Source organism: Hordeum vulgare, chromosome 1H, assembly GCF_904849725.1.
Source record: "Hordeum vulgare subsp. vulgare chromosome 1H, MorexV3_pseudomolecules_assembly, whole genome shotgun sequence".
Classification (NCBI taxonomy): Eukaryota; Viridiplantae; Streptophyta; class Magnoliopsida; order Poales; family Poaceae; genus Hordeum; species Hordeum vulgare.
The window spans coordinates 3,243,950-3,265,043 of record NC_058518.1 but is presented as its reverse complement, the minus strand read 5'-3'; the positions used below and the strand labels follow the sequence as shown (position 1 = coordinate 3,265,043).

Genomic DNA, 21,094 nt, shown 5'->3' with positions numbered 1-21,094 from the left:
AAGAAGGCACTTTACGGGTTGAAGCAAGCGCCAAGATCTTGGAACTCAAAGTTAGACCGAAGTCTGGTCTCGCTCGGGTTCAAGAGATGTCCCCTCGAGCACGTAGTCTATACAAAGAACTCCAAAGGCTCAAACCTGCTAGTGGGAGTTTATGTCGACGATCTGATTATCACCGGAGATAGCGTACAAGAAATTGAACGTTTCAAGACGCAAATGAAGAACAAGTTTAGCATGAGTGATCTGGGATTACTCAGCGATTACTTGAGCATCGAAGTGAAGCAAAGCTCCGGAGAGATTTCCCTACGTCAATCGGCTTATGCGGTCAAGTTATTGGAACAGTGTGGCATGTCCGATTGCTACGAGACACAAGTTCCAATAGACCAACGTCACAAGATGAGCAAGCGTAGCTTAAATCCGCCGGTGGACACCACAATGTATCGAAGTGTTGTGGGCAGCCTAAGATATTTGGTGCATACCCGACCTGACTTGGCTTATTCAGTCGGGATCGTGAGTCGTTTCATGGAGAATCCGACAACCGAGAACATGAGCGCGGTCAATCAAATCTTGCGCTATGTGAAAGGCACCATTAATATTGGTTGCACGTACAGAAAGGGAAAGAAAGGATTGATCCTTGATGGATATTCAGATAGTGACATGGCAGGTGATGTTGATGACCGAAAGAGCACAACGGGCATGGTTTTCTACCTTGACCCGAATCCGATTAGCTGGAATTCTCAAAAGCAAAAGGTGGTGGCACTGTCTTCATGCGAGGCAGAATACATAGCGGCAAGCACGGCGGCTTGTCAAGCAGTGTGGCTGAGAAGACTCCTAGCTATTCTTGCAAAGCGGGAGGTGCAGAAGGTGTCACTGAAGATCGATAACCAAGCTGCAATCTCGTTGTGCAAAATTCCGGTTCATCACGAAAAGAGCAAGCACATAGATACCCGGTTCCACCATATCCGGGAGTGCATTGAAGAAGGGTTGATCGAGGTTCAACATGTGAACACGAAAGACCAACTTGCCGATATTTTCACCAAGTCCCTCGGTCGACAGAAGTTCATCGAGATGAGGAGGAAAGTCGGAGTGCAAGAAGTGAAGTCAAGCAACAAGATTAAGGAGGTGAATGTAGAAGTTAATCATGTTGTTTCTTTAGGATTAGGAAAGAAAGCCAAACCGAGTCCTAGTAGTATTAGGATTCCTAGACCTAGTCTATTTTCATAGTCCCTTGTGGACGTGTATAAAAGACACCCTAGGGGTGTTGATTGTAACACCAGAAAAGCGAAAAGCAATACAAAGCAAAGACTCGACACGGGCCTTTAGCCATCAAATCCATCGATCAGTTTTATTCGTGTCGCTAGTTACGCAAGTTCCGTCAAGTAGCCGGCCAAAGCAAGAATCGTGTAGGCACGCCTGCATACGCACGTTCAAAAGCCAACATTCCGGTCCAGTCTGTGGGTCGCCGGAGCCGACGTCCCAACTGCGGGGGTGGTGGTGTTAGACAACGTTTATACTGTATTCTGTCAGCCGCCTTGTATTGTACTTGTCAGCCATCTTAATCTTGATACTGTATTCTGTTACTGTATTCTGTTGCTGTATTGACAACGTTTATACTGTATTCTGTTGCGGGGGTGGTGGGGGCACGACGTGCAGCCACTAGCCTAGAGTAGTGCTGCAGGATCTGTAGTAGTGGCACACGATCAGCTCGGCTCAGCGAGCAACCTCTATATTACCCTCAGCCTGTGAGCTTAATTGATGTGTGTTGAATCCTGTTCTTCTTCTTTGCTCCACCTCTCTGCTCTAACAATTGTAATCTCGTATGACATAAATTTTCATGTTACATGAAACTCCTGCAGTATACAGTAATGGCATTCAAGCAGAAGACATGGAAAGAATTGAACCTTACTCACGTCTTTGTATTTTCCGTGAGAGCTTAGAAGTGCAGGAAGCTCCTGCAATTCGTAGAGTATAACATTGCTCCTGAAATAATGTTCAGATATCTGTAACGTGGATTTATTATCCCCTGATAGAAGATGGGATATATAGTCACGTTCGTGCGCTATAGTTTCAGTGTGTTAAGACATCGATTTTTAACCTTTTCACGTAACTGTTTTTGAACTGGGACTCACATGAGCCGCAAGAATTCCTGTTGTTTCCGGTGTTTTATAAGAACCAATACAAGGCATCCTGACGAGTTGCTCAGTTATTAGTCATCGAAATCTGCTACCCCATTCAGAAATCCTGCTTCAGTTGATGTTTTGTATGCGGAAATTAAGCAGCGCTGCTCAGGTACCTTGCTAAATTAACTCCTGAAGTAGTGAGGAATGGCACTCCAGTACCTCATGATGAGGAATTCTTGGCTTGTTTATATTACTCAAAGAGGGGAACACACTTAGTCTGTGTCTATGTCTTGAGCAATACTGTACGTGTGTTCTTTAGGCGAGTGCCGGTTTTACGGGAAAATAACACAAGGATCCTTAAGTAGGTTGATGGACTTTGTGTGATGATAATTAACATGTATTGATGATAATTAACATGGACTTTGTGTCTCGTCGGAAAGTACACGGCGGTTGGCAAAGTGGAGATCGGGCCTGATTAAAATCGAACAAAGCAATAGAAATCGACAATCAAACAATCTCGCGTCGTGTGTCCTGCCTACGTCCGTACGCAGCTGCGAGTTGGTCGTTAGCTTAAAGCTAATTAGCTAGCTTGCTCGCTGGAGTTCCTGCAAGAATCGTTATCTTGAAGCTAATTATCTAGGCTGAACCTTACTTATTCCGCCTCTCATATCATTAATGATGTGCTGAATTTTGGAGATGGGGAGATGGGCATGCTTGTAATCTATATCTACATGCTTTGTTCAACTTTGACCGTTTTTCTTGTTTAGATACTTGTGAAAAACAAAATGTCGATGAGTTCATCTCGTTGAACATTTGCTAGCTAGGTTTAGTAGAAGAAGCTGGGAAACGTACTGTTATTTGTGAGCTATCTATGTATCTGGTTTTGGCGCCGTTTGGAGGCCCGTTCGAAGGAACATGCTATGAGTTTTCTGGTAGTGTTTTGCTGTGCTGTTATAGATTTGATTTGAATGGTGATATCATTCATGAGCAGTTTTAGTAATGGTACATTGTTGTTTTGAGAGTGTTAGCACACTATATATATTTCTTGCAAAACAACGATGATTCCTTGCAGGTGCAAGAGGGTCCTCCAGAGGCTGTTAATTGTTAGAGGCCATGGCGAACAATGTGAACGACATCCGTGGATGGATCTCAGGAACTTGACGGCAGATTCTGAAGCTCGGCTGTCCAGCAAACGAACGCCATTTCGAGCAAAGGGGTGGATGTACAAACATGGTGTGACTGTCTTTTCAGGTAGTCGTTCGGTTTGGCAGGCCAGGGAGGAATTAATACAGCTTCAACTTGTTGAGAAACTTTTCAGGTAGTCATCATGAACTTTATTTATATTTTATTTTAGAATTTAAACAACTAGTTTGGCCTGGTCACACATAAGGTTGTGTGACACTTTATTTGTCACCGCTACGTCAACATATACATCGATTAAACAATGGTGATCCAGCTATATATTTCTGGAGACCTTTTCTTATCATTAGACACCAACACTGGGACCAACGCCTCGCAGGATCCTGTACAACGGCACATTAACACTGCACATCGTTGGTAGGGTACGCAGCGCAATGGAAATCGTCGCCTCAAGCTGAGCTATCTGGTGTGGCTGCAAGAAAGCACTCTGTGGTACCTGTTGTTGTTGGCCAACTTGTTGTGGTTGAGGTTGTTGGAAAGAACATTGTCCGACTTGCTGCTGCCCCAACTGTTGTTGGGGTTGGGAGACACCTTGGACCGATTGTTGGAGTTGTTCTTGCAGGAAGATAGAGTAGACGATTGCACGGATTGCCTCATGACGGAATTGTTCGGGGATTTGGGGCAGTTGTTGGCAACATTGTTCCTGCAACACATGGCAACTGCTCTGCTGCAACATTTGCGACCTAGCGATACGTTGTGGCATTGGCACAGGGCTGCACTGCTGCTGGAGGAATACCTTGCATGGGTTTAGCTGTTGCAAAATAGATGGATGAACATATTGTATTTGTAGTTGCAGAAGCGGTTGGTACAGTTGTCCTTGTGGGAGTGGTGTTTGTTGTGGTGTACATGGTTGTTGCTGCGATAGAATTGGTTGTTGTAGCCCAAATGGTGGTTGTTGTGGAAATGGTTTTTGTTGCCAAAATGGTGGTTGTTGTGGAAATGGTTGTTGCGGTGGGAAGGGTTGTTGTGGGTATGGTTGTGGTTGTTGTGGGACGGGTTGTTGTGGAAATGGTAGTTGCGGTGGGAAGGGTTGTTGTGGATATGGTTGTGGTTGTTGTGGGTATGGTTGTGGTGGGTATGGTTGTGGTTGTTGTGGGATGGGTTGTTGCGGAAATGGTTGTTGCTGCGCAATCGTACTTGTTGCCGCAATGGCGAGGAGTGCAAAGATGAGGAAGGTCTTCATGGTGGATTGGTGTTAACTAGTGTTGCTTCGTTTTCATGCTTGTGCTTGTGATGATCTGTGTACTACATGCCTATTTATAGTAGCCATGGCTTCATCTCTTTCCTTCTTTGCATCAACTTTAACAATTGTGTTTCGATGTTTGGAAATGGATTTTTGGTACATTATGGTAGGTTGCACAAGCTACAAACGTACTTTTGGATTGATCATCAAAGTTCCTTTTTAGTTGTGCATATGATCATACACAAAGTATAGAAATCCCGAGGTTTGGTATACATGACTCACCTTATTCACTTTACATGTCACGCACTTATCAAGCTAGTATCACTTCTGCAAACGATTTTGGAACCTTGTATAGGTTGTTAGCGAGAAACAAGAAAGGCAAAACTTTTGTAGGACTAAGTTGCAATCGTGTGTGGGTTGTTAAGATATGCTCGATTATTAAAGCCTTACATGTGGACCGTTCTTCTAGACTCGACTGTTTTTTATAAAACTAGCTTTGTATTGTTCTCCCAGATCATAAGATGAACCGACACCTATAGGTCATGACATGACTCATCGAATTCCCTTTACATTTAAAGGATGGTCATTGCTTACAAGTTACTAACATATATCTATCCTTAACATATATTGGTGTAATATTATTTGTAATGATCTTTTTTATAGGAATATTTGTGGTCAGTTTAATTAAGCATATTACTTTTGATTAAATAATGTGTTTTTTAATTATATAAAAACTTTATTGTAATTTGACTTGTCCCAAGATGCCACCCCCTCCCCTTTCCCAGAAAAAAAGAAAAATTAACCACGAAAAGGCTATTTCACCGATCGCACACTCATGACCCGATTACTTGACCTTTGCGAAGGTACGAAGGACCTGTCACTAACTTGCAACGGATCGGAAGTCAAATAAAAAACTTGCAATGGATCAGGTGACCACCGATCTAGGTTAATATCCTCTACACAGACAATCCCATGTTCATTTATCGGCCACCCCTAGTTCATTCGTTATTAACTCCGTGGTGTTAATCACAAGTCTCTGAGCCAATCAATTATATTACTTGATTTTTTCCATCCATAGGTGGCGAGATTTATCCAGCAAGTTGTAGCGAATGTTCATATATTGTTCTCTGTAACTCATATCTTTAGCTTTTCTTGCAATTATCAGCAATGTGCACTGTACAATAACAAAACTGATAGTAGATGGATGATGGTTTTCGGCAGATAATGAGATCACTTTTATTACTTTAGTACTACAATCACTTTTTAGCATCAATGTTTGGTGTATTATCGAATTAACACATATTTAAACCTATATAATCGAGTGACAGTATGCTTTAGTCATGCCTGATCTTTGGTATGAGGACCAGCCCTGTTGAAGGGGTTTGGGGATGCCACCGTTGCTGCATAGATGAGTGCAGGAGAAAGTCTGGTTTCACCCGTAGTGAATGGATATAGTTAGCATTGTTGTCGTTGTTTGAGTGTTTAGGTGCCCCAAAGAGGTGAGGAATATGTCATGCCTCGTGGCTCAAATATCCCTTATAAACCATTATCTTTCTGCCGGATATGAAAAAAATAGTTCAAATTAAGATCTGGGTAACAATTAAGATATGATAATATTTGCCGTAACTATTGAGTCGCTTGTTTTTAACACAGTACAGTCGCAAGCGCCCATACAAACACGCATACACTGTGTTGACATCAGACAATTACTTTGGCACTCCCCAAGGCTCTGAATGATCATTATCCGTATGGACAATTACGTTGGCACTCCCCACTTACTACGAGGAATATTGCCCCGCAAGGCCCTGGCACCGTGAATCGGGACCCATGCCTGGCATTGATCTCGGTTTTATTTTGACCCGAGGCTAATGCAATTTTCTGTTCCGACCGGAAGCCTAATTTTCTACTAGTGAGGTGGGACCGACGGTAACATGCGCGAAAGTGGGTTAGTCGCGGTTAGCGGGTCCCGTAAACGGTGGGGGTCATGAACCGACGTGGACTAACCGTACAGTGTTCGAAATTGCGTTTCTACCGTGCTAAGGTAGTTCTTGCGCCTGCGGCGACTGCGAGGGCATCATGGATGAACGGTTTCTGTGCTCTCTGTGGAAAGTCAGGAAATGCCCGGGTGCTCTCGGTGTCGCTGGCTGGCTCTAACTTGCCGTTTTCAATGAAGACGGCGCCTGCAACCGAAGCCAACCGTGGGGAGCGGAGTCCATCCGTCGACAGATACGATGACGTGATGGTCGTCCACTATTAAATGAACATGCAATGAGTTTTCTGGTAGTGTTTTATTATGCTGTTATAGGTTTGGTTTGAATGGTGATATCTTTCATGAGTTGTTTTAGCAATAGTACATTATTGTTGTGAGAGTGTGAGCACGGTATATATATTTTTTGCAAAACGAGGATGATTCCTTGCATGAGCATGATCTTAACAAGGTCAGAAACATGAAACTTATATTATGCTTATTTGAGCAGCTATCTGGACTGAAGATTAATTTTAATAAAAGTGAATTGTTTTGCTTTGAAAAGGCCAAAACAGAACAGCACACTTATAACCAACTGTTCGGTTGTGAAAGCGAGAATTTCCATTTCACGTAATTAGGGACTCCTATTCACCACCGAAAGTTATCAAATAAGAAGTGGAAATGTATCGAGGATCGATTCGAAAAAAAGTTAGGTTGCTGGGAACGCAATCTTTTATCCAATCGAGGACGTTTGGTACTTTTTAATTCTGTATTATCAAGCATGCTCATGTTCCTCCTATCATTTTTTGAAGTACCAGTTGGGGTGCGAAAAAGTTTGGATTTCTATCAGTCTCGGTTTTTCTGGTAGAGTGATGATGTCAATGTTGGGTAACGTAGCATAAATTCAAAGTTTTTCCTACGCATATTCAGATCTTTCTATGGAGAGACCAGCAACGAGAGAGGGGTGAGTGCGTCTTCATACATTTGAAGATCGCTAAGCGGAAGCGTTACTAGAACGCGGTTGATGGAGTCGTACTCGCGGCGATTCAGATTGCGGTGTGATTCCGATCTAGTGCCGAACTACGGCACCTCGGCGTTCAACACACGTGCAGCCCGGTGACGTCTCCCGCACCTTGATCCAGCAAGGAGGAGGGAGAGGTTGGGGAAGATCTCCGGCAGCACGCCGGCGTGGTGTCGATGGAGAGACGAGGTCTCCCGGCAGGGCTTCGCCAAGCACCGGCAGAGAGGAGGAGAAAGAAGAGCACGGCTGCGTCGTGGGAGAGAGAAAACTGTGTGTAAAAGAGCACCGAAACTCCCACTATATATAGGAGGAAGGGAGGGGGGTGCCACCCCTAGGGTTCCCACCCTAGGTGGTGCGGCACCCCCCCAGATGGGAGGTGCGGCGGCCAGGGCAGGGGGGAGGGGTGGGGCACCCGTAGGTGGGCCTTAGGACCACCAGCGCCTAGGGTTTCCCCCTCTCCCCACCTCCTGCGCCTTGGGCTGAGTGTGGGGAGGCGCACCAGCCCACCTAGGGGCTGGTCCCCTCTCGCACTTGGCCCATCTAGCCTCCCGGGGTCGTTGCCCCCTTCCGGTGGACCCCCGGGGCCACCTCCGGTGGTCCCGGTGCGTTACCGGTGACGCCCGAAACACTTCCGGTGTCCGAAACCATCCGTCCTATATATCAATCTTTGCCTCCGGACCATTCCGGAGCTCCTCGTGGCGTTTGGGATCTCATCCGGGACTCCGAACAACTTTCGATAACCTCGTATAACAATTCCCTATAGCCCTAGCATCATCGAACCTTAAGTGTGTAGACCCTACGGGTTCGGGGAACATGTAGAGATGACCAAGACACCTCTGTGGCCAATAACCATCAGCGGGGTCTGGATACCCATGGTGGCTCCCACTTGCTCCACGATGATCTCATCGGATGAACCACGATGTCAAGGATTCAATCAATCCCGTATACAATTCCCTTTGTCTGTCGGTATAGAACTTGCGCGAGATTCGATCGTCTGTATACCTATACCTTGTTCAATCTCGTTACCGGTAAGTCTCTTTACTCGTTCCGTAGCACGTCATCGCGTGACTAACTCATTTAGTCACATTGAGCTCATGATGATGTTCTACCGAGTGGGCCCAGAGATACCTCTCCGCCACACGGAGTGGCAAATCCCGATCTCGATTCGTACCAACCCAACAGACACTTTCAGAGGTACCCGTAGTGCACCTTTATAGTCACCCAGTTACGTTGTGACGTTTGATACACCCAAAGCACTCCTACGGTATCCGGGAGTTGCACAATCTCACGGTCGAAGGAAAAGACACTTGACATTAGAAAAGCTTTAGCATACGAACAATACGATCTAGTGCTACGCTTAAGATTGGGTCTTGTCCATCACATCATTCTCCCAATGATGTGATCCCGTTATCAATGACATCTAATGCCTATGACGAGGAAACCATGATCATCTATTTACTAACGAGCTAGCCAACTAGAGGCTTGCTAGGGACATATTGTGATCTATTTATTCACACAGGTATTACTGTTTCCTGTTAACACAATTATAGCATGAACAATAGACGATTATCATGAACAAGGAAATATGATAATAACCATTTTATTATTGCCTCTAGGGCATATTTCCAACAGTCCCCCACTTGCACTAGAGTCAATAATCTAGTTACATTGTGATGTATCGAACACCCATAGCTTTATGATGTTGATCATGTTTTGCTCGTGAAAGAGGTTTAGTCAACGGGTCTGCAACATTCAGATCCGTGTGTACTTTACAAATCTCTATTACTCCACTCTGGACATGGTCCTGGATGGAGTTGCAGCGGCGTTTGATGTGCTTCGTCATCCGGTGAAACCTGGGCTCCTTGGCTATGGCAATGACCCCAGTGTTATCACAGAAGAGTGTCATTGGACCCCACGAGCTTGGAACCACTCCAAGGTCGGTGATGAGCTCCTTCATCCAAATTCCTTCATGAGCTGCTTCCACTACAAGAAATTCGTTCATTATTGACCCTCTATTTTTGTCACTATATCGTCATTATTTATGTTTTATGACCTTTCGATGACCAAATTCAAAAGGTCAACAGTTGGCCGTCAAGAACGAACAAACATGACCTTTCTAAAATTTTCGTCGTAGCTCTCTATTGACCAAAATTTTGATTTGGTCATTACTCATTTGACTGAGCCACATAGGATCTGATGTGGGTGAGCTTACGTGGCATTGTTAGTGACCAAATGGAATCATCATAAATTTCACATCCCAATCTAGTTTACATGGGCCTGGCCCAATACCTATTATTTTATTAAAATGTTCTGATTTATTCAGGCAGATGCATTATTATTTTTTCATGCATATCTCATGTTAGGCCCATTTGAAAACAAGCACAGAGTACAACAAATTACAGTATTGCAAATAAACTGTATATTTCATTTCACCAACACATCACATGGAATACAATACAACATCTGGGAATCTGTACATATAAGTTTCGAGGCACAACAAGTGCACAAGTGCGCAACAAATGGTTCTAAACGTGCAAGCGGACAACAAAAACACCCTAGAAGTGCACAAGAATAAATCAACATAGTTCTACAGAGATTGGACAAAGAAGATAAATTTTAGTTTATCACACATAACATGAGGAACACTTCGCTTCTCCCAAGTGCTTCCGATCATCCTGATAATTGGAACAATCAAACATAAGAGAGCATACAAAATATGAGCAACCAAATGACAAATGGAGGTTCTACATTCAGGAATCAGACTTAAAATTCCACAACAATTAATAGAAACACAAGACTTAAGACCTGGTCCCATAGAAATTTCAGGAATTACAAGATTATTCTTGTGTTAGATCAACAATTTGTGCACAAAAAGCTCATGTTAATAACGTCCAAGCTGAAGAGACGTCAATCGTTTATCTTTAACACAATTAATAATCGGAGACTTGGCAAATAATGGTTTAGTCGATCAGCAAAGAATCTCATGCTTTCTAGTGCCATGAGGTCGTAGGTTCGATCTTACAAAAATTCAGGTAGCCATGTGCTAAATTATAAAAGAGTCAGTATGTTCAGAAAAGGGTAAAATACAATGACATCTCTATTTAAAAAAACAGTAGTATTTGCATTCGCAGCTTGGTTAGCAGTGGAGGATTTGCAGATCCACCACAATTTGGGGAAAATGAAGACAACCAACTGTTTAACAATGCGACATGCCAATTACTACTTGCTACACTGAGCTAACTAAGCCGCAAGAACACATTGGAAGCATTGCATTTGGTGTTACGGGGATGCAGCTTGATCTTGGAATTCCGGTGGTGAGGGGTGCTAAATTATGAAGCCGGTAGTAGTATGATCTGAAAAGGTGCAGGCCATTTGTTTCTGACTAAAACAACAGTGATCGCACTATCAGCTTGGCTATCAGTGTGGTATTTGTAGAGCTAGCTGAACAATAATCCTTGGGCTTGGGATGATTAAAAATGATGAACTATTGAGTAATCTGGCAGGTCTATTCGGCTAACTAAGCTTCAAGAACACACTGGCATCGTTCCATTTTTCAGCCGAAGCAGAAGCAACAACTGTGTGAAGCCGAATCAATGCCAATCAGTGAAGAAAATGGCATGAACATGTTTCTTCTCTGGCTGCAAACAAAATAGCAGCAGATTTGAGTTACCACTAACTACTGAACCCACCATTGATAAATTGCCTCACCGACGCCGGCACCTTCAGAGCAAAAAAATTTAGTTCCTACATAGCAATTTATTTGGCACACAGATATTATTTGAGCAGCCACAAATACCTTCATTGATTGATAGTGATTAGAAAGAAAAGGAAGACACTCACCGATGCTGAACTCAAAGGTGACGACGATAGTGAGGATGTCCAGATGGGGATGCGAGCGGCTGCTGCGAGCACCACCTCCCGCCGCACGGTCCGGTCGTCCTACTCCTCACCGCCGCTGGTACCGGGGCCATTGGAGATGACCCACTCCAGCGACGCGGCTCACCGAACACCTGCTAATCAGCAAGAAGCACGTCGTTTGTTGCTGGCAGAGGCGGTAGCGACCACATAGCCACCATAGCCACGGCGGTCCTGGTTCCCTCCACCATCCTGGTGGCCTGCCGCCATAGCCACGGCGGTCCTGGTGGAATGGATGGATCTGGCCAGATCAAGGTTCGATGAGGAGGAGGGGCTCGTGGGGAGAGTCCCAAAACCGGGGGACGGGGAGGGACGAGGGGGTGGCGGCGCTCGAGGGGATTTGGGAGGAGTTAGGGTTTCATACACCTTATACGATGTGGGCTGCTCTAGTTTGGGCCGAGAAGCCGCGCGCGGGTAATCGTTGGGAAATTTGGCGCGTGCTGGAAATTTGGTGGACATATGGCGCGAGCGTGTGTATTCCAATAAAGAAAAAACCTCTTTTAGCATAAGGACTCCTTTTTTCTCCACATGACATAGCCCTTTAATAATACGAAGTGGCCCAGTATTGTACGTGAGGGTTTAGATGATCTTTTCTAATCATGATGGCTATACTTGATAGCGTTATTATCAAAAATTTATTTGACAGCGTTAAGACTACCTTTTTTCCGTGTGATGTCTTCTTTTTGTAATAGGAATTGTCTCTTGTCTCTGTACGTGTGCGTTTAATTCTTCAAGTGATATTTTATAAGGCAAGGTTGGAATGGATAGAGGGTAGTAGAAACATGACATCTAAACTATATACATTAACAAGGGCGGTGGTGAGCTCCATAGTTCCACGGTCTCATGACAACACTAGTATAAACATTAAATAATCCATTATATGGGCCTAATGGTTGTCTTATATAGCATAAATTTTTGATTTTTGATTTTAATTTCGAAGGAAACCATGTTACAAAAATGCATATTCATCAAACAACAAACATCAACTATATGACCAATATATATATATAGGTAAATTACCTGGGGCACCTAGGTGCCCAGGCACCTTGTTTGGATTTAATTCGTCAGTGCATTTTGTACGTATAAATAACCACTAATGCTTTCCAAATAATTCACTTTCCATTTTTGCTTGCATGCACTAGTACTCACGTCACAGATTGTAGATGGATTTTCAAAACAAATGCATGTCATTGACCGCCTCATAATTGACTTATTTCCTTAATAAACAATTATACTATAATCTTGTTAAAAATAATCTGAACACTCGTACTTAGATACATATATACCCAATAATTTATTCTGGACATTAAATACCTACACACGTAGTCTAATGTATTTTTAAGTGAATATACTCAAATACCCGCAAACAAATAGTGCGTATCTTGATGTGAATTTTATTTGTAAAATACGGCTACTTATCTATCCGACTATATAAAATGTAACAACGTATATAACAGGTTACGTAAAATATGCCTAAAAATATCAGCCCGACTACATAAAATATACTCAATGAACTCCTAGTATACCGACAAATTTACACGATACTCACATAAATCTCCTACTATATACCAAATGCACATAAAAGTAAAACAATATACCCAATGTGTTAGTACACATATATATCCAACTACATGGAAAAAAGTAGAAAACTATTGTAGATATCCTGTTAATGTATATAAAGTAAAATATGGTTACGTATATACTCGACTACGTGAATTATGACATACATATGTATCTGAATACCCGGGGTAAAAATCACACATTTGAGGTTATGTACAGAAATACGATGGGTATGCACACACCAAAAAATATATCTTTTTTAAATACAAGTATATGTTTAACGACATACGGGATTATTTTTCCATGGTGACAAATGGTAATCATACATTTTATACCCAAGATGATGATATACCTACGTACCTAATTGTCTATATGACTTCCTATGTTATGTACAAAAGAAAAAGTGTACGTATAAGAACTAAAGTTGGGCACGTACCATAGAGCATGCATGGCCTTAATTAACCATTAATTGCTGATTTTCTCTATATTTCAAGCAATAATTCTTTCCTAATAAAGGCTAATGGATTGACCCATTATTGTTAATACTAATTACAAATGCACGCATCTCAATGTAATCCAACGATTTCTAGGCAAGGTGCCTGGGCACCTAGGTGCCCCAAACGGGCGTAAGGTTACAAAATACGATTATTTTTGTTTGCATATGAAAAATATGGATAATCCTCATAAAATTACAAAAAGGTTGAAGCAAATTTGAATCATCGAACAATTTTGAATTTTTAAAAATTGAAATAAAAAAAGTATAAAAGCAATCCCTTGCATTTTTAATCGAAATCCAGCCCTTGTCGTGAGTAGACAACCTACCCAACTATTCCTCTTCGTAACGGGCCTAGCCCACCCGCTCAGGGTCTTTTTATTTTCTCGGTATTCTATTTGTAAGGTAGGTTAGATGGACTCAGGTGTAAGGTGGCCCGTGGGCCATTGAATTCTCGTCTTTTAGGTGGGCCCTGCATGCTAGCGGATCAGAGGATTGATGTGTTCTCTAGGACTGCTGGTCTCACACGTCAAATCCGGATTTGCCGAATAGCTAGGACCCACGTGTCAAGTGTAGATATACCTCGTTGGTCCTCCACACTTAGGTTGATTTGACACACATGGCTAACACCTATACAAAATTACTACATGTATACATGACACAAAAGAAAATCCGGATTTGAGGTAACTACCCAGTCTATGAACATATTAATATGATCAAGGTGAACCCAAAATAAGGCCATGGATAGTGCTATACATTTTATGACCAATTGACGTGATAACGCCATGACCTTTTTTACAAAAATTGTCACAATTATGGGGTTTTTAGACCACCTTGACACCCCTTGACCATTTTGTATTATTTGGTCACTGATCTATGACCAATAAACCCTGGTCGTTATATTTTTGTCATAAATGGACATATTTCTTGTAGTGTTCTGAAGCAGCTATGTACTCCGCTTCACATGTAGATGCGGCCACGACTTCTTGCTTGCTGCTGCACCATCTCACTGCCCCACCATTCAAAACATATATGTACCCGGTCTGTGACTTAGAGTCATCCGGATCTATGTCGAAGCTAGCATCGACGTAACCCATTACGACGAGCTCTTGGTCACCTTCATAAACGAGAAACATTTCCTTAGTCCTTTTCAGGTACTTAAGGATATTCTTGACCGCTGTCCAGTGTTCCATACCGGGATCACTTTGGTACCTCCCTACCAAACTTATGGCAAGGTTTATATCAGGTCTGGTACACAGCATGACATACATAAGAGAGCCTACGGCTGAAGCATAGGGGACATAACTCATCTTCTCTCTATGTGCTGTCGTGGTCGACGACTGAGTCTTACTCAATCTCATACCTTGCAAAATTGGCAAGTACCCTTTCTTTTGAGTTTTCCATATTGAACTTCTTCAATATCTTGTCAAGGTATGTACTTTGCGAAATACCTATGAGGTGTCTCGATCTATCTCCATAGATCTTGATGCCTAATATGTATCCAGTTTCTCCAAGGTCCTTCATTGAAAAACTCTTGTTCACATAGGCCTTTATGATCTCCAACATATCTATATTATTCCCCATCAATAATATGCCATCCACATACAATATGAGGAAAGCTACAGAGCTCCCACTCACTTTCTTGTACAGTCAGGCTTCTCCGTAAACCTGTATGAACCCAAACGCTTTAATCACCTCATTAAATCGAATGTTCCAACTCCGAGATGCTTGCACCAGCCCATAGATGGAGAGCTGGAGCTTGCACACTTTGTTAGCACCCTTAGGGTCGACAAAACCTTCTGGTTGCATCATATACAACTCTTCCTTAAGGTTCCCGTTAAGAAACGCTGTTTTGACGTCCATTTGCCAAATTTCATAATCATAAAAGGCGGCAATTGCTAACATGATTCGGACTGATTTCTGCTTCGCTACGGGAGAGAAAGTCTCTTCGTAGTCAATCCCTTGAATTTGTCAAAACCCTTTGCGACAAGTCGAGCTTTATAAATGGTTACACTACCGTTTGCATCAGTCTTCTTCTTGAAGATCTATTTATTTTCTATGGCTCGCCGGTCATCGGCAAGTCCACCAAAGTCCATACTTTGTTCTCATACATGGATCCTATCTCGAACTTCATAGCTTCAAGCCATTTGTTGGAATTCGGGCCCGCCATCGCTTCTTCATAGTTCGAAGGTTCACCGTTGTCTAACAACATGATTTCCATTACAGGGTTGCCATACCACTCTAGTGCGGAGCGTACCCTTGTGGACCTTCGAGGTTCAGTAGTAACTTGATCCGAAGCTTCATGATCAATATCATTAAGTTCCTCTTCAGTTGGTGTAGGCGCCACAGGAACAACTTCCCGCGCTGCGCTACTATTCTGTTCGAGAGGGGGTGTAATTACCTCATCAAGTTCTACCTTCCTCCCACTTACTTCTTCCGAGAGAAACTCTTTCTCTAGAAAGGACCCGTTCTTGGCAACAAAGGTTTTACCTTCGGATCTAAGATAGAAGGTATGCCCAATAGTTTCCTTAGGGTATCCTATGAATACACATTTCTCCGATTTGGGTTCGAGCTTTTCTGGTTGAAGTTTCTTCACATAAGCATCGCAACCCCAAACTTTAAGAAACAACAACTTAGGTTTCTTGCCAAACCATAGTTCATACGGTGTCGTCTCAACGGATTTAGACGGTGCCCTATTTAAAGTGAATGCTGCAGTTTCTAATGTGTATCCCCAAAATGACAGCGGTAAGTCGGTAAGAGACATCACAGATCGTAGCATATCTAATAAAGTGCGATTACGACGTTCAGACACCCCGTTGCGTTGCGGTGTGCCAGGCGGCGTGAGTTGTGAAATGATTCCACACTTCCTTAGGTGCATGCCAAACTCGTGACTCAAATATTCTCCTCCATGATCAGATCGTAGACACTTAATTTTTCTGTCACGTTGATTCTCGACCTCACTCTGAAATTTCTTGAACTTTTCAAACGTCTCATATTTGTGTTTCATCAAGTAGATATACCCATACCTACTCAAATCATCGGTGAGAGTGAGAATATAACGATAGCCACCGCGAGCTTCAACGTTCATTGGACCACACACATCAGTATGTATTATTTCCAATAAGTCGGTTGCTCTCTCCATTATTCCCGAGAATGGAGTCTTAGTCATCTTGCCCATGAGGCAGGGTTCGCATGTGTCAAATGATTCAAAATCAAGATACTCTAATAGTCCATCAGTATCGAGCTTCTTCATGCGCTTAACACCGATATGACCAAGGCGGCAGTGCCACAAGTATGTGGGACTATCATGATCAAGTTTACATCCTTTGGTGCTCACACTATGAATATGCGTAACATCACGATCGAGGTTCATCCGGAATAAACCATTCACCAGCGGAGCATGACCATAAAACATATCACTCATATAAATAGAACAACTATTATTCTCTTACTTAAATGAGTAGCCGTCTCGCATTAAGCAAGACCCTGATACAATATTCATGCTCAAAGCTGGTACTAAATAACAATTATTAAGGTTTAAAACTAATCCCGACGGTTGATGTACAGGTAGCGCGCCGACGGCGATCACATCGACCTTGGAGCCATTCCCGATTCGCATCGTCACCTCGTCCTTGGCCAGTCTCCGCTTATTCTGCAGTTCCTGCTTTGAGTTGCAAATGTGAGCAACAACACCGGTATCAAATACCCAGGAGCTACTACGAGCGCTGGTAAGGTACACATCAATAACATGTATATCACATATACCTTTAACGTTGCCGGCCTTATTGTCCGCTAAGTATTTGGGGCAGTTCCGCTTCGAGTGACCTTTTCCCTTGCAATAGAAGCACTCAGTCTCAGGCTTGGGTCCATTCTTTTTCTTCTTCCCGGCATATGGCTTACCTGGTGCGGCAACGGCTTTGCCGTCTTTCTTGAAGTTCTTCTTACCCTTGCCCTTCTTGAAACTAGTGGTCTTGTTGACCATCAACACTTGATGCTCTTTCTTGACGTCTACTTCTGCAGACTTGAGCATCGAGTACAACTCGGGAATGGTCTCCTCCATCCCTTACATGTTGTAGTTCATCACAAAACCTTTGTAGCTTGGTGGGAGAGACTGGAGGACTCTGTCAATTATAGCATCATCCAGAAGTTCGACTCCAAGTGAAGTCAGACGACCGTGTAACCCAGACATTTTGAGTATGTGCTCACTGACAGAACTGTTCTCCTCCATCTTACAGCTAAAGAACTTGTCGGAGACTTCATATCTTACAGCTAAAAACTAGCTTCAGCTCTTGGAACATCTCATATGCACCGTGTTGCTCAAAATGCCTTTGGAGCCCCGTTTCTAAACTGTATAACATGCCACACCTAACCAGAGAGTAGCCATCACTCCGCGTTTGCCAGACGTTCAGAATGTCCTGGGCTACTGCGGGAGCGGGAGAGTCACCTAGCGGCGCATCTAGGACATAAGCCTTTTTAGCTGCTTCAAGGATGAGCTTCAAGTTGCGAACCCAGTCCGCATAGTTGCTACCATCATCTTTCAGCTTGTTTTTCTCTAGGAATGCGTTGAAATTGAGGTTGACGTTGGCCATTTACAATATTTATAAAGACATCTTTTAGACTAAGTTCATGAGAAGTAAGTTCATTTAATCAAATTAAGTATGAACTCCCACTTAAATCGACATCCCTCTAGTCATCTAAGTGGTACATGATCCATGTTGAATAACCCGTGTCCGATCATCACGTGAGACGGACTAGTCACCATGTCGAGCAACTTCATGTTGATCGTATTCAACCATACGACTCATGTTTGACCTTCCGGTCTCTTGTATTCGAGGTCATGTGTGTACATGCTAAGCTCGTCGAGTCAACCTAGGTGATTCGCGTGTGTAAATCTGGCTTACACCCGTTGTATGCGAACGTTAGAATCTATCACACCCGATCCTCACGTGGTGCTTCGAGACAACGATCCTTCGCAACGGTGCACACTTAGGGGAATACGTTCTTAAAATTTGAAGAGGGATCATCTTATTATACTACCGTCGTTCTAAGAAATAAGATGAAGAACATGAAAAACATCACAATGCAATCATATAGTGACATGATATGGCCATTATCATCTTTGCTCTTTCGATCTCCATCTTCAGGCATCGCATGATCATCATTGTCACCGGCGTGACACCATGATCTCCATCATCATGATCTCCATCATCGTGTCTCCGTGAAGTCGTCACGCCAACTACTACTATCACTACTACTATAGCTAACCGTTAGCAATGAAGTAAAAGTAGTAAGCACATGGCGTTGCATCTCATACAATAAATTAAGACAACTCCTATGGCTCCTGCCGGTTGTCATACTCATCGACATGCAAGTCGTGAGACCTATTACAATAACATGAACATGTCATACATCACACATGCAACATCACAACTTTGGCCATATCACATCACATGTCAAACCCTGCAAAAACAAGTTAGACGTCCTCTAATTCTTGTTGCAAGTTTTACGTGGCTGATTTGGGTTTCTAGCAAGAACGCTTACCTACGTGACAGCCACAACGATGATATGCCAAATTTATTTACCCTTCATAAGGACCCTTTTCATCAAATCCAATCCGACTAGAGTGGGAGAGACAAACACCCGCTAGCCACCTTTATGCACGGTGTGCATGTCTGTCGGTGGAACCAGTCTCACGTAAGCGTACGTGTAAGGTCGGTCCGGGCCGCTTCATCCCAGAATACCGCCGGAAAATAATAATACTAGTAGCGGCAAGCAATTGAAAAATCATCTCCCACAACCTTTTGTGTTCTACTCATGCATAGAATCTACGCATAGAAAACCTGGCTCGGATGCCACTGTTGGGTAACGTAGCATAAATTCAAAGTTTTTCCTACGCATATTCAGATCTTCCTATGGAGAGACCAGCAACGAGAGAGGGGTGAGTGCGTCTTCATACATTTGAAGATCGCTAAGCGGAAGCGTTACTAGAAGGCGGTTGATGGAGTCGTACTCGCGGCGATTCAGATTGCGGTGTGATTCCGATCTAGTGCCGAACTACGGCACCTCGGCGTTCAACACACGTGCAGCCCGGTGACGTCTCCCGCACCTTGATCCAGCAAGGAGGAGGGAGAGGTTGGGGAAGATCTCCGGCAGCACGACGGCGTGGTGTCGATGGAGAGACGAGGTCTCCCGGCAGGGCTTCGCCAAGCACCGGCAGAGAGGAGGAGAAAGAAGAGCACGACTGCGTCGTGGGAGAGAGAAAACTGTGTGTAAAAGAGCACCGAAACTCCCACTATATATAGGAGGAGGGGAGGGGGGTGCCACCCCTAGGGTTCCCACCCTAGGTGGTGCGGCAGCCCCCCAGATGGGAGGTGCGGCGGCCAGGGCAGGGGGGAGGGGTGGGGCACCCGTAGGTGGGCCTTAGGACCACCAGCGCCTAGGGTTTCCCCCTCTCCCCACCTCCTGCGCCTTGGGCTGAGTGTGGGGGGCGCACCAGCCCACCTAGGGGCTGGTCCCCTCCCGCACTTGGCCCATCTATCCTCCCGGGGTCGTTGCGCCCTTCCGGTGGACCCCCGGGGACACCTCCGGTGGTCCCGGTGGTCCCGGTACGTTACCGGTGACGCCCGAAACACTTCCGGTGTCCGAAACCATCCGTCCTATATATCAATATTTACCTCCGGACCATTCCGGAGCTCCTCGTGACGTCTCGGATATCATCCAGGACTCCGAACAACTTTCGATAACCTCTTATAACAATTCCCTATAACCCTAGCGTCATCGAACCTTAAGTGTGTAGACCCTACGGGTTCGGGGAACATGTAGACATGACCAAGACACCTCTCTGGCCAATAACCATCAGCGGGGTCTGGATACCCATGGTGGCTCCCACTTGCTCCACGATGATCTCATCGGATGAACCACGATGTCAAGGATTCAATCAATCCCGTATACAATTCCCTTTGTCTGTCCGTATAGAACTTGCCCGAGATTCGATCGTCGGTATACCTATACCTTGTTCAATCTCGTTACCGGTAAGTCTCTTTACTCGTTCCGTAGAACGTCATCGTGTGACTAACTCCTTTATTCACATTGAGCTCAGGATGATGTTCTACCGAGTGGGCCCAGAGATACCTTTCCATAACACGGAGTTACAAATCCCGATCTCGATTCGTACCAACCCAACAGACACTTTCAGAGGTACCCGTAGTGCACCTTTATAGTCACCCAGTTACGTTGTGACGTTTGATACACCCAAAGCACTCCTACGGTATCCGGGAGTTGCACAATCTCACGGTCGAAGGAAAAGACACTTGACATTAGAAAAGCTTTAGCATACGAACAATACAATCTAGTGCTACGCTTAGGGACACATTATGATCTATTTATTCACATATGTATTACTGTTTCCTGTTAACACAATTATAGCATGAACAATAGACGATTATCATGAACAAGTAAATATGATAATAACCATTTTATTATTGCCTCTAGGGCATATTTCCAACAGTCTCGCACTTGCACTAGAGTCAATAATCTAGTTACATTGTGATGTATCGAACACCCATAGCATTTTGATGTTGATCATGTTTTGCTCGTGGAAGAGGTTTAGTCAACGGGTCTGCAACATTCAGATCCGCGT

At 43.9% G+C, this 21,094-nt stretch overlaps 1 protein-coding gene across 1 annotated transcript; it reads right to left on the bottom strand.

The window, feature by feature from the left end:
- Positions 1 to 3,428: 3,428 nt before the first annotated feature.
- LOC123423399 (B1-hordein-like) lies at positions 3,429 to 4,537 on the bottom strand. The gene has a single exon (XM_045107920.1). The coding sequence runs from the start codon at positions 4,498 to 4,500 to the stop codon at positions 3,604 to 3,606; it is 897 nt and encodes a 298-aa protein (XP_044963855.1). The 5' UTR covers positions 4,501 to 4,537; the 3' UTR covers positions 3,429 to 3,603.
- Positions 4,538 to 21,094: the final 16,557 nt, after the last annotated feature.

Excerpts from the sequence above, each read along its gene's own strand:
- LOC123423399 (XM_045107920.1), bottom strand. The coding sequence starts at position 4,500 with ATGAAGACCTTCCTCATCTTTGCACTCCTCGCCATTGCGGCAACAAGT.